Source organism: Euphorbia lathyris, chromosome 2 (genome assembly GCF_963576675.1).
Source record: "Euphorbia lathyris chromosome 2, ddEupLath1.1, whole genome shotgun sequence".
NCBI classification, from domain to species: Eukaryota; Viridiplantae; Streptophyta; class Magnoliopsida; order Malpighiales; family Euphorbiaceae; genus Euphorbia; species Euphorbia lathyris.
In genome coordinates, this window is record NC_088911.1 from 24,666,992 (window position 1) to 24,681,295 (window position 14,304).

At 33.2% G+C, this 14,304-nt stretch overlaps 1 protein-coding gene across 1 annotated transcript; it reads left to right on the forward strand.

Annotated features, from left to right (window-relative positions):
* The first annotated feature begins 291 nt into the window (after window positions 1–291).
* On the forward strand, window positions 292–10,379 carry LOC136217381 (L-gulonolactone oxidase 5-like). The gene is made up of 4 exons (XM_066003978.1): window positions 292–1,052; window positions 7,673–7,928; window positions 8,018–8,119; window positions 9,480–10,379. The coding sequence occupies exons 1-4, from the start codon at window positions 384–386 to the stop codon at window positions 10,205–10,207; spliced, it is 1,755 nt and encodes a 584-aa protein (XP_065860050.1). The 5' UTR covers window positions 292–383; the 3' UTR covers window positions 10,208–10,379.
* Window positions 10,380–14,304: the final 3,925 nt, after the last annotated feature.

The window sequence follows — 14,304 nt, forward strand, 5'->3', positions numbered from 1 at the left end:
ACTAATTATCTAATTAATTATGAGTTGTTAAAATCAATTTAATTTAAAAAAATTATACATGATCGCACTGATAAATTAAAAAACAAACTAATTTAAATTGAAAAGAATAGAATAGTTAGGGGAATGCAGCATAAAGTTATACAGAACTAAAATTTTAATAATTTTACTGCCCTCGTCGAAGATTTTGACCGAGAGCCGAAATGTTTTATCCATCATGGACTGGTTGGGACAAAATCCCCAAACCATAGTATGGGTCCGCCCACCCAAAAATCTCAACAACTTTTTAACAAATGAATAACCAATTTATCGTCGTCTTCAAGCTACTAATTCTCTACATAAATTAGCAAATTACCCACCAGAAATATTCACTTCACGATCAGAAAATGGAGAAATTCCGGGTAGTCCTCCGATCAGCATGTCTGTTTGTTTTAATACATATAGCAAACAGTTCACCTCCAGAAGATCCTATAAAATGCAAATCAAAAAACAAAGACTGCATCATCACTAATGCCTATGGGAATTTCTCGGATAGAGCCATATGTAAAGCAGCAAAAGTGGAGTATCCAAGCACAGAAGAAGAGCTAATCGCAGTAGTAGCCAAAGCAACAAAACAGAAAACGAAAATGAAAGTAACAACTCGCCATTCTCACAGCACAACTAAATTAGTCTGCCCTGACGGTGAAGATGGGCTGCTCATAAGCACAAATAATCTGAACCGTGTGATCGAAATTGATGTGAAATCATTGACGATTACGGTAGAAAGCGGTGTCACGCTCAGGCAGCTAATCGATGAAGCTGCGAAAGCTGGGTTGGCTTTGGCTCAGACGCCGTACTGGTGGGGGTTAACGGTGGGTGGAGTAATCAGCACGGGTGCGCATGGTAGCACGTTGTTAGGGGAAGGAAGTTCTGTTTATGATTACGTGGTGGCTTTGAGAATAGTTAGCCCAGCTCGGCGTAAAGATGGTTATGCGAAAGCTCGTACGCTTACTCAATCCGACTCTGAACTTAACGCCGTGAAAGTCTCGCTTGGAGTCCTCGGAGTTATTTCACAGGTACTTCTATTTTTGGCTTATATTAAAGATGAATTTCAAGATTTCATTTTATTTTAGTTTTCACCATAGATCCGATCAGGAGAGACAGGGATAAAATAATTTAAAAACACAATAATTCTATCTCCATTTTTATTAGCCAAAAAAATAAAATAATATAACCCTCTTTATTATTTTGATTTTCACATAATTTGTATTACCTTTAACATTAATTTTTTTTGGTGATAATCTATATATAATATAAAACAATATCGATGGAACTGAGGTGTCACTTCCTCCTTTTTTACTGATAAAAAATTTAATATATTAATTTTAATTTTATTATATATATTTATCTATAAAAAGATTATTGTATCCGTACTATATCTAAGAGTTCTACAGAATTTAAATTAATCCCTAAAATCTCTCTAATTCTCTACACATCTATATATAATATAAAACAGTAACGATGGAACTGAGGTGTCACTTCCTCCTTTTTTTTAGTGATAAAAAATTTAATATATTAATTTTAATTTTATTATATATATTTATCTATAAAAAGATTATTTTATCCGTACTATATCTAAGAGTTCTACAGAATTTAAATTAATCCCTAAAATCTCTCTAATTCTCTACACATCTATATATCTATATATAATATAAAACAGTAACGATGGAACTGAGGTGTCACTTCCTCCTTTTTTAGTGATAAAAAATTTAATATATTAATTTTAATTTTATTATGTATATTTATCTATAAAAAGATTATTTTATCCCATAGATTTAAGAGTACTACAGAATTTAAATTAATTCCTAAAATTTCTCTAATTTTCTATATATCTATATATAATATAAAACAGTAACGATGGAACTGAGGTGTCACTTCCTCCTTTTTTACTGATAAAAAATATAATATAATATATAATATATTAGTTTTTATTTTATTATTATATTTATCTATAAAAATATTATTTAAAGTAAATGTGAAAATCAAATAATAATATTTAATTTATATAACACATTTATGTCATTAATTGTAATTATTAGATTGTATTTTTATTAATATTTATATATTAAGATGAATCCGTGCATCGCACGGGCCAAAAACTAGTGATAGATATAAAATCATTAAAATGCAAACAATAATTTTCATAGTAAATATAAAATCATTAAATAAACAATAAATATTAAAAAGGTATTTGTTTACTCTAAATGAGATGGTCTCTTATTGCTCATTTATCATTTTAGCTTGGTCTGGATTTTTTTTTACACTTCTTTTTTATTGAGTTTTTTTTTTTTTCTTTTATAATATGTCTTGCATTATTTGGAATTACCAAAGAGCGGCTTTGAGTCACTTTATCTGCTCATCGAAATTAATCATTCATTTCCATCAGTCCAAAATTCTTGCTCTCCTTGAAAATATGAAATTAGTGGTTCTAGAGCTGAGACTATCTGTAGAAAGATTGGGTCGATAATTGGGTCATGGTTGAGGCTTTGGGTTTCAGTGGAGGAATCTGGCTATTCTGGAACCAAAGCACCATTGTTGATATTATCTATATGAATCCTCAGTTTACTCACTGTAGGATCACAACCAATAATCACATCCTTTGGATTTTATCCATTGTTTATGGTAGCCCCTCAGCCACTCTGTTCAAAAACCTATGGAATACATTATCAAAAGATCATCATCTGTTGAGCCTTGGTTGATTGTTGGTTATTTCAATGTTGATCTCACAGCTATAGACATCAGTGATTGAGCTAAATTCTATGTTTAAAGAAGTGGTATGTTCGTAGATTGGGTCCCTAAGGAAGGGCTAATTGATCTTGGTTTCAAGGGAGCTTGCTACACTTGGACTAGAGGTAAGATAGAAAATATCTATATTGATGCCAAACTTGATAGGGGCCTTTGTAATGCAACTTGGTGCGAAATTTTTGACAGTGCTTTGGTTACTCACCTTTCTCGCCTAAGTTCATACCACTGTCCGATAATGGTTAGTCTTAAGAATGTCCTTTAAGGTCTTCCAAAATGTTTCGTTCTGAGCTTTCATGATTCTGCCACCCGTAGTTCTTAAATATTATCAAAGATAATTGGTCCAATGGGATTTTTTATGCATTATTTTGAACACATCACCAATTTTGTTTTAGCTTGGGATACAAACATTATTTGTAACATTTTCAAGAAAAAACATAGGACGTTGGCTCGAATTAAAGGTACCCAAATCAGTTTAGCTCATAAGTTTAATTCTACTCTGCTTAAACTAGAGAAAACCCTCAAAGTTGTCCTTGACTTGGTTCTCCAGCAAAAAGAAATATATTGGTACCAAAAATCAAGGAAATAGTGGATCACCTCAGGAGATAGGAACATAAAAAAATTTCATCTCTCAACTGTTATTCGTCGGAATAAAAATCGTATCAAAGGTCTCTATGACGAGGAGGGTAATTGGACGGAGGATGAAACCAAACTTGCAGTTATGGCTCTTGAGTTTTATACCAAACTTTGTACTAAGGATGCATCCTTGGTCCGTTGCAGGTCTCACGATTTCCCTTACTTGAAGAAAGACACAAACATCTTTTAGAATCAGATTTCACCATGAGTGAAGTGGGGATGACTCTTTTTATATGTGTCTTTTTAAAGCTGCTAGTCCATACGGGTTTAATGTCGGCTTCTATTAAAAGTGTTGGGCCATCCTCAGTAATTCTGAGTTTAAACTCTTTACTGATTTCTGGAACAATGGGAAGCTTCCTGAGAAGCTCAATGATACATTTATTTGCTTGATATCCAAAGTACAAAACCAAGAGAGTATAAAGCAACTGAGGCATATTGGACTCTACAGTGTGGCTTACAATGTCATCACAAAAACTTTGGCCAATAGATTAAAAGTTGTCATTTTCCAAGAAGCTATTCATTCAATACACAACTGAAAGCATGGTAAGGGTCAAATGATCATCAAAATTGACATAGAGAAGGCCTATGACAAACTTAATTGGAACTTCATTGAGGATACTCTTGAGGTGGCTTATTTCAACTAGCCTACAGAAATATCATGGAATGTATTCGGAGTCTTAATCTTTCTGTTCTCTGGAATGGTAAGAAATTGGACCACTTCCAACCATCTAGTGGAATTCGATAGGGAAACTCTCTTTCACCTTATATCTTTGTGCTTTACATTGAGAGACTTTCTCACTTTACCAATTTAACTGTCAATGAAGGGAGGTGGAAGCCCATTTGGACTTCTCAGAGAGGCCCGACGCTCTCATATTTGTCTTTTAGGATGACCTTGTCTTATTTTTAGAGGCTTCCCCGGATCAGATGATGGTTATCAAGGAATGTTTGGAGACTTTTTGCATCTGCTGAGGGTAGAAGGTCAACTTCTCCAAGTCTGATATTTTTTTTAGCAAAAACGTAACCATGGACCAAGCTAAAATTATTAGTAGCATCTCTGGTATTCGGATCATGCCTGATCTTGGGTTGTACCTTGGCATGTCTGCCATTCATAGTCGTCTGGCGAATTCTTCCTTTTCACATGTTGTTGATAGAGTTCAGAATACGCCTATTAGGTTGGAAAACAATGACTTTAAATCTCATATGACATTCCACTCTAGTGAAATCAGTCTTTACTAGCATTCTTTTTTATTCCATGCGAAATCTCTCTCTCTCTCTTTGCCTACATGAATTATTGATGAAATTGAAAAAAATAATAAGAAGATTCATGTGGGAGGGGGGCAATGCTACTTCGACTAAAACTAGCATCATTGATTGGCATAAGGTGACTAAGTCGAAAGAGCAAGGTGGTCTGGGTATTTTAGACCTTCAAAAAATGAACCTAGCCTTCTTAGCAAAATTAGGGTGGCATTGCCTCTATGATTCAAGTCAATTTTGGAGCTAAGTCCTTCATGCCAAATACGTTCCAACTAACCCTATAGCCAACAACCTAGAGCACAAACGGATCGTCTCTCACGCTTGGATAGGTATTGTAAAAGAAAAACATGTGATTGAGAATGGGCAATGGTGAGAACACACTATTTTGGACTAATAAATGGTTGCTGGTTAGACCGAATATTTTTGCCATCAGTGTAGAGATTCCTCTTGTGGAGAGGTTTAACACTTTTGCTTTTTATTGGGACTCGAGTGGGTGGAGGTGGGATGTTCTTAATAAGTATATTACTGATAACATTGCTAAAATGCTTTTATGCTAATTAATTACAGATCCTACCAAACTAGACAATGTGTTGGGCACTTTCCCCTAATGTCTCCTTTACAGTTAAGTCTGCTTACTGTTCCCAATTAAGTACTTTGGCAAATTTACGGGACATCGACTGGAAGAGCACTTGGTAGCTGAAACTTCCTAACAAAATCTGCACCTTCCTATGGATTGTGCTTCATGGAAAATTAATGGAAAATTTTGGACGGAGCAGGCGTAACTTTACCCAAATTGATATGTGCCCTATTTGTCATGGCCATTTTGAGATAACCTTGCATATCCTTAGACATTCCTATAAAGCTAAACAAATTTGGAGCCATTTCATTCCAAATAACCTTTGGAATTTTTGGACCTCTTTAAATTTGCAAGATGAGATTTTGCTTAACATTAAATCCTTTGTTCATCCTGAGTTTATTAGTATGTCAAAAATTCTTTTCTCGACCACGGTATGGTGGCTCTGGAAATGTCGTCGCATTAAGATCTTTAAATAGACAGAGCAGAAGACTAAAACAAGGATTGACTTCCTCAATCCACTCTAAACAAGACCTCTAACGCTTTCAGGATTGGTGATGATCTTAGTCGTCTTACTGTGACTCGAAGAGATATCCAGGTGTGTTTGCAGGCTCATGCTCTTCCCTACTTCAAACTGAACATGGAGGAATTAGTAAAAGCAATCCAAGTAATGTAAGAGGAGGTGGTGTCATCACAAATTCGGAAGGCAAGTAGGTGTCAGGTTTTGCTATCAACATACGGGTCCTTTGATGAAAAATTCATATTCCAGCTCCTTCGTTACTTGAGCTGTCGTCCATAAGAACTTCCCAAATCCCTTGAGATATGTCTGACTCTCTCGTCTGGCTTGAGTTTTCGATTAAGAAAGTCGTTAAAGCCCGGGCTTTGAATGCTTTTCTTGGCTTAAAAGTAAACTCAAACTCTGCTAATTTTAAAGCCCACTCTACCAATCTCTCCGATGTTTTAGGACGATTTTTCGTAGCGGTAAAGTGATATCACATGTGTTTCTTTATTTTTTCTTTTTCTGCGACTCTGTGAGCCCTCATTCGCATCGAAGAAAAAAAATAAAAAATGAGATTTTTAAGTTTTTGGTTAGGGAACTACTATTTACCTTTCATACATGAAAATTACAAGAAACTTATGTTTTTCTAATAGCAAATCGTAGCACCAAACAACAAAAACAGGCAAACCAAGCCCTCTTAAATGTTGAAAAATAAATAACGAATTTTAAATTTTGAATATCATAATATCAAAATTGTTAATTGATAGAGTTATTTGATAAACGATAAAAAAAAATATATACTTTAAATAACTCAAAGTTTTTTTAATAGAAACATTAATTTTTATATAAAAAACGATAATAGACATATATATGAAGAATATATAAAATTTTAAAATATTATTATTACAATGATTAAGTGATCTTTTTAAAATTTAAGTTATTCACTAAGTTAAAATGTTAATTAGAAAGCAGTCCGAATGTGAAGTTCTTATATTAGGCACCAGGTATTCAATGTTACATTGAGGGCCTTTAATCATATTTTAACATGTACATTGAGACTCCACTTACTAAAAAAAAGGTGGGATTTCTTATAACATGGGTGTGTTTATATTACACATGACAAAATAGGTATTAGAGGTCCTTTATTTGACATGAGAGATGTGCTTCTTCTAATAATTTCTCCTCGATGTGGTGTGATTTAAAGGTGCATCTCGGTACAGATTCATTTAGAATTATCTGATAATTTTTACCAAAAAGATAATATTTTAATTTTAAGTAAATCAAACACAAGTTTATTTCTTTTTAAACAAATAAGATATTTTGAATATGCATGTGATTTAAAAGTTTGTAAACATATATTACTGTGATGTTCTATAAACAAAATAAAGTTGTTTAAATTACACAGTTAAGTTTTACACTAAAAAAAGGCTTCTAAGTTTTGGAGATATTTTCATTAAAAGCTCAAATATCCTCGTTAAAGAGTTTTTAGTGACAATAATTACTCGCATGACGTCCTTCATTACTAGAGTCTCTTAGTAAAATTATTAATGAGAGCAAATTGTTATCCTCGTTATAAATTTACGATGATAATTTTTAAAATACACTAACATATTGAAAAAGCACAACCCCCAAATCGAATTGTAGCTGTGTAAAATGACACTAATCGTCATTTTAGTTAATCAACTGACAAATTAGTAAAAAAGCGTGAAATGTTCATGATACTATTTATGGTTTCGATTTGGGAGATTGAATTATGTTGATATGTAATAATTGAATGATATAATTAAAAATAACTTGTTTTATTGATAAAACATACCACATACCTATATTTTATAAATTTTTAAACCACGGACTTGTATATACAATTTAGACAAACCACGTGCATTTTATTTTTAGTTTTCTCTTAAATTAATAAATTTAGTTAAAGCCAGGTTACATTAAAACTAGAACCCATGTTCAAGCGATCCATCACATATATGGAGAAAAATGACAGAGACCTTAGCGATGAAGCAGTAAAATTTGGGCGTAAACATGAATTTGCAGACATAACTTGGTACCCTGCTCAGAAGAAGGCCGTTTATCGAATTGATGATCGTGTTTCCTCTAACGCTCCTAGTAACGGTTTATTTGATCGTACCATCTTTCGCTCTACATCTTCCGAGGCATTGGCTCAAAGTAGAGCTACAGGTGCATTTTATATCCATATACTTGTTATGTTCTTTCTCTTTATTAGCCTCTTTCTAACCTTAAATTTTAAAATCATGCTTTTCATTTAGAGGAAAATCAAGAATTCACAAGCAATGTCGAGGGAAAGTGTAACATTTCAAGACAAACCACATCTATGGAGATAGCATCAGCTTATGGATTAACAAACAATGGTATGAAACTCATTTCCAAAATATACTCTAAAAGGATATATTCATTCTATTGCAAGGTGTCAAAACAGGTTCATAGAATATAAACAAGTTGTGTCGATCTACCATTTATATTGATATATACTTTTGTAACTCCTTAAAAGTCAATACTGACACAGTTCATTTAATAAACATATTAACATAATACAAATTTATTTATTAAACTAGTTTACACAAGTTGATAATAAGTTTCATAAAAATAAAACTTGAACAAGAAACACTCTCTTTTTTTGTACTAATTATTTATGGGAAGAAGAAAAGCATACAAAGGGAAATTTTTGTGATGTAGGTGATTTGAGTGTGCTATCACATGTTGACATGATTATGAGTGAAAAATAACGAATCAATTAACTTGTTTAATTTGTTTAACATGAGATAACAATTTCAATATAGGAATAAGTTAGATAAAGATGTCAAATGTTATCAATTAAAAAGCAATTTTGCTTTTAACATAATAAAATGAGATACTAATATATACCTAATTTTTATAGGTTTGATCATTTTTACCCATGATTTTTGAAAGTTTGATCAATTTTGAGCAATTAGTAACGAAATCATGAATCTTATTATCTCCACCCTACTTGTATGTCATATTATAACTATCAATAACAAATCAAAGAAACATGTATCTATGTTAAAAAAATATTTGAAATAGCTACAAAAATATCTTTTATTCTATATCATATCAAAGATGTCAGAGACTAATATAAAAATAATTATTGGACCTTAATTATCATCTTAAACTTTTAGTTCAATTAGTTCATTGACACGCTATTAGAGCCTCTTATACCAAGTGGTCGAGAGTCCAAATCCTGACAACCCCATTTATTGATTAAATTTCAATACATGCTAAAAAGGGCTTGTGTTGTACATGCTTCAAGTCTAGGGGACATTCACGTGCGGGGGAAGAGGAGAAGGTGTCAGAGATTAATATAAAAATTATTGTTAGGCCTAAACTGTCAGCTTAAGTTTTTGGTTCAATTAGTTCATTGACAATATATATATGTATGTATGTGTGTGTGTAGGGAGCATCTAATGTTTTAAGCCAAAAATATATCTTATCTTCTACACTAAATCAAAGACATGTGTACACATGATATTTTGTTTCAAAAAAAACTTTTGATTTGTTTTGTCATGTATAATGTCTCTTTGATGTGTTATTGATGAGTTATAATTAACATGACACACAAGTGTAGTAGACGTAATGAGATTTATGACTGTATAAAATATAACTGCATTTAGGAGTAAAATTTAGGGTTATAATTGTACAATTTATAAGGTTAGGGGTAAAATAATGTTACTACTAATCATTGAATTACTACAGGTACTGTGTTTACAGGGTACCCTGTAATAGGATACCAAAACAGGATTCAGTCGGCAGGAACATGTTTAGATAGTCCAGAAGATGCATTAGCTACAGCCTGCTCATGGGATCCAAGAATCAAAGGCCAATATTATTTCAATACTGCGTTCGGTTTAAATTTGTCAAAAGTAAAATTTTTTATACAAGACGTGCAAAAACTTGTCAATTTAGCACCTAAAAGTTTATGTGGACTAGACTTGTATGTAGGTATAGTCTTGCGCTATGTCAAGACCTCAACAGCCTACCTGGGCAGGAAAAAAGATGGAATAAACTTTGATATAAACTATTATCGAAGCAAAGATCCAATGATTCCAAGGCTTTATCAAGACATAATTGAAGAAATTGAGCAAGTTTCTTTTTTCAAATATAAAGCATTGCCTCATTGGGGAAAGAATATGAATGTGGCATTTGATGGAGCTATTCGGAAATATAAAAATGCAGGTGAGTTTTTGAAAGTGAAAGAGAAGTATGATCCGGATGGGTTATTTTCTAGTGAATGGACAGATAAAGTTCTTGGATTAAAAGGCAATGTTAGTGTTATAAAAGAAGGTTGTGCTCTGGAAGGATTGTGTATATGTTCTGAGGATGTTCATTGTGCTCCAGAGAAAGGTTATTTTTGTAGGCATGGAAAAATTTATAAGAGGGCAAGAGTTTGCACATTTGTCCCTTCAATCAAAAAGAAAAATTAGACTATTCCTAGAGGAAATGGTGACCAAAGTCCTTCCTTTTATTGTATGTGTAATACACATGTATTATACAATAATCACATAGTGCTTAGTAATTTAAAAAGTGTAAGATTAATAATTGGATACAACCATACACATAAGCAATGTGGATTTTATTATGCTGTTTAAAGAGATATTTTAACATTTTTACAAGCTTTTCAAAAATTTCAAAGCCTAAAATATTTGTCATATATGTTTTGGTTGATCCATATTATAAAACAATAATGCTATTTGGCACAAGTTGTGCCAATTAATTTTGATGTAAGCCCTTCAGCTAAATTGAAGTTACAATAATACCCTTAATTAAATTAGGTCTCCTTAGGTTTTTGTGGTACGAAACTCCAACTTCTCTCCCTAACATTTTGTGTAGCTTCCTCCCCTGCCAAAAACTTCTTCCAATTAATACTCTCTATTATCGGGACAAAAATTTGGCAAAAAATGAATTAAAGATTAGCATGTTAACACCAAATCTTATTACCTCTTTGAGCCCTTATATCCTAAAGAATGGACTGAGAAAATCAATAACAGTAATGGTAAGTAACATGTGAGGCCGTTACAAACTATGAAAAGTTACTAAACCCATTAAAATAACATATTTTAGTAACAGGCATGCCAAAGTACGCGATACAAGAAATAGATTTTGCAACAGACTTAGTTCGTGTCCGTTACATATTGTTAATATAATTGCAAAGCCTTTTTTCCTGTGTTGTTACATATGGAAAAACGTTGTAAGCTTGCTAGAAGTTAGTAATGAAATTGCAACGCGCTGAACATGCACCTAATATATTCTAAAAAAATCATATTATTAGAAAATATGCATGAATGAACGTCTTTCGCACTTCCTCTATACAAACCTATTGATGGGTGTCGAAATCACCGAAATAATCTCGACTTTTCCTTAACAAAATAATTCATAGACAGAGCAAGTAAAGGTCGAACTCAATGGAATATCACTGACTCAAAATCAATTATGACTTGGTAAACAAACAAAGTAGATCAACATGGGAGTTTTGTTTTGTATGTTTTAACCAAATATATATAAAGAGAACTTCGAATTAAATAAAATCAGCAAGAATAAATATGATTTTGTAAACAATGTTTGGAGAAATCCGATCAAGGGGTTCGTATGTAGGTAATTCGCTCAATATCGATCATTGACAGATAAAATATACTCTTATACACACACCAGATCATTTTGGAGTATTCTTTCTTAATATTAAACTGGTCAAACACGGCAAATAACTAGTTCCTAATCAATAAATAATCCAGCCTCAGAGGTCAAGATTCAATCTATTGATAGCCTTATGAATTAGAAGAACCCAACCTTAGCCAACCGACTCTCAGCTTTGACGATTCAAAAACTAAATTACATGTTCATTCGACTCAAATAAACCAAATTACTTTTGTATTAATGTCACGTTAAAAACAATCTCATGTTGTCAAATCTGAATCTATTCTTTCAAATACAAAACTAACTTAATTTATATTGTCGCTTGCTACCATAATTGTTCGCTTAGGTGAAACTCTAACTTCACTAATTCAGCCGTATGACAATTCAATTCAAAGAACAAGCTGCAGTTATCATTCAAATAATGAATAATCAATTGAGAATAAATCCCTAAAACACAATGAACAAATAAGCGGTAAGATTTATAAGAAGAATTAAGGTACAACAGCCTCATGATAATGAAGAAAACCTCTTATGAAAACCTCGTTAGAGTTTGTCAGGCTCGTGGGTCGAATCCTCTACTTAATCTTCTCGTTGAATCTTCGGAATAGAGATGGGTCGTCAACTACCAGAATGTAAACTAATATAAATTGATCTTAATCTAAATCTAAATGCTACTGTGTTTGTAAGTAATCTAAGAACAATTTGTGTACATCAGATTGCTTTTTACAAAATTGAAATCTAAACTCTGACTCTTTTCCGAGTAAGAGTTTCTACATAACTTCGGCACTCTAATCTTACAAATCTAACTCTCATATCTTCAACTCTGAATCAACTCTTTATTTATAGATGTTGAAGAGTCGTGATTGAAGGGTCGTATCCGTTGTGAAGAGTCGTATCCGCTGCGAAGAGACGTTTTTATCCACCCGAACGGACGCGCTTCTTTGAAAACGAACATGTGTAAGTTGTGCTGCCAGAATTTCTGAACATACCGAGAATGGGGAACTGTTGATTTGTCTTCGAAATAAAGGAGAGAGGTGCTAGAATTTAGCGTGTCGCGACCGAGAATTTGGATTCTCGGTCGCGACCCATAATCTCTACCGAGAATTTGGATTCTCTACTGAAATTTGAAATATTCTTCTCGGTTCTGACTCCGTTCCCGTCTTCCTCGTATCGATGTGCTGAATTCTTCATCTTTTGGCTCGTAACTTAGGGTTTTTCCTTCGTTTTTGATCCATTTTCGTTCCTATTTGGATTTTACTAAATATTTAGGTACCTTGCATGAAAGAAACATATTCAGACATAAAATTACTCTAAATAGATATAAACAGCACGATTTCATAGCAAAACTGATGTAAATATTAATGTAATTTAGGTATATTTTGGGCTTAACACTAATCATTCCCATGATAGAATAGACTTGTGATATAGTTTTACGATCATCAATCAATGGATTCTCTATTCATGTTATAGAACACTATATAAATGAACTAGATTAATGCCTTTATTAATGTAACACAAATAGTGTATCTATGCAAGAATAATCAAAAGCATAATACAATATACAGAACCAATGCCTAAGAAATATGGCACATCAACAGTCTCCCACTTGGACTAGTTCCAAGCAGGCATTGACCTAATCCATATAGATCTAGTATGACCATCATGAAGGCTATGTGCAAGTGCCTTGGTAAACGGATCTGCGACATTGTTCTCGGTGTTAACTCTCTGTAATGTAATGTCACCTCTCGCTTGGATCTCTCGAATAAGGTGAAAATTTCTAAGTACATGTTTGGATCTCTTGTGTGATCGGGGCTCCAGTGCTTGTGCTATGGCACCATTGTTATCACAGAAAACATCAACTTCACCTAGGATGGTGGGAACTATACCTAAGTCAGTTATGAACTTCTTAATCCAAACTGCTTCATTTGCAGTGTCGCATGCAGCTATCTACTCAGCTACCGTCGTAGAATCGGCAATGGTAGGCTGATTTGAGGATCTCCAACTAATAGCACCACCATTTAGGAGAAAAACATAACCAGACTGTGAATGGTTTTGGTCCTCATCAGTCTCGAAACTCGCATCAGTGTAACCTTATACTACCAGCTCGTCTTGCCCACTAAAGACTAAGAAAAGATCCTTGGTACGTTTAAGGTACTTCAGGATAGCCTTAACTACCTTCCAGTACTCCTTGTCGAGATCTGACTGGTACCAGCTAGTCATGCTAAGTGCAAATGCAACATCTGGTCTTGTACATAACATAGAGTACATGATAAATCCTATAGTTGACGCATATGGGACCTTTTCCATGTTCTCTTTGTCCTGCTTTTGTCTGAAGATAATCTTTCTTACCAAGTTTCAATCCATGGCGCATAGGCACGAATCCTTTCTTAGCCTGGTCCATGCTGATCCTAAGTTTGTTTATTTAAACTAGTTTTTTTTATGTATGAATTCAATATATGTTCTTATTGTTCAACAATTGATAAAGCCTCCAATATAAATAAATTCTCTCTCAAATGAAATATTTCCAACTTATACTGATAAAGAAAAAAAATAAAAATAAAACCTTCAAAAAAAAATATTTACTATATATTACGGTAATTTTGTCAACTTGTTCGGGTAAATTACATATGTGGTGTACAGCCTTTACCCCAAATCACATTTTGGTGTACAACTAAAATTTTGTCACACTAAACCGTACGAATGTCAAGTGACTTCCCACTAAAGTGTACAACCGGTTTTTGTGACCGGTCAACGCTGGTCAACTATGCCATATCAGCATTTTTCAGTTGTAGAATTAAAAAAGTGGGACCCACTCTTTATGGAATGACTAATATAGCCTCATCCATTATAAAATTACTAAAATACCCTCATCTTCTTCCTTCAACCCCTT

What these genes read in the sequence shown, in the direction of transcription:
- LOC136217381 (XM_066003978.1), top strand. Translation starts at nt 384, where the DNA reads ATGGAGAAATTCCGGGTAGTCCTCCGATCAGCATGTCTGTTTGTTTTA. An exon ending in GGCTCAAAGTAGAGCTACAG is followed by an intron (nt 7,929 to 8,017) that starts GTGCATTTTATA and finishes CTTTTCATTTAG; the next exon opens with AGGAAAATCAAGAATTCACA. An exon ending in TTATGGATTAACAAACAATG is followed by an intron (nt 8,120 to 9,479) that starts GTATGAAACTCA and finishes GAATTACTACAG; the next exon opens with GTACTGTGTTTACAGGGTAC.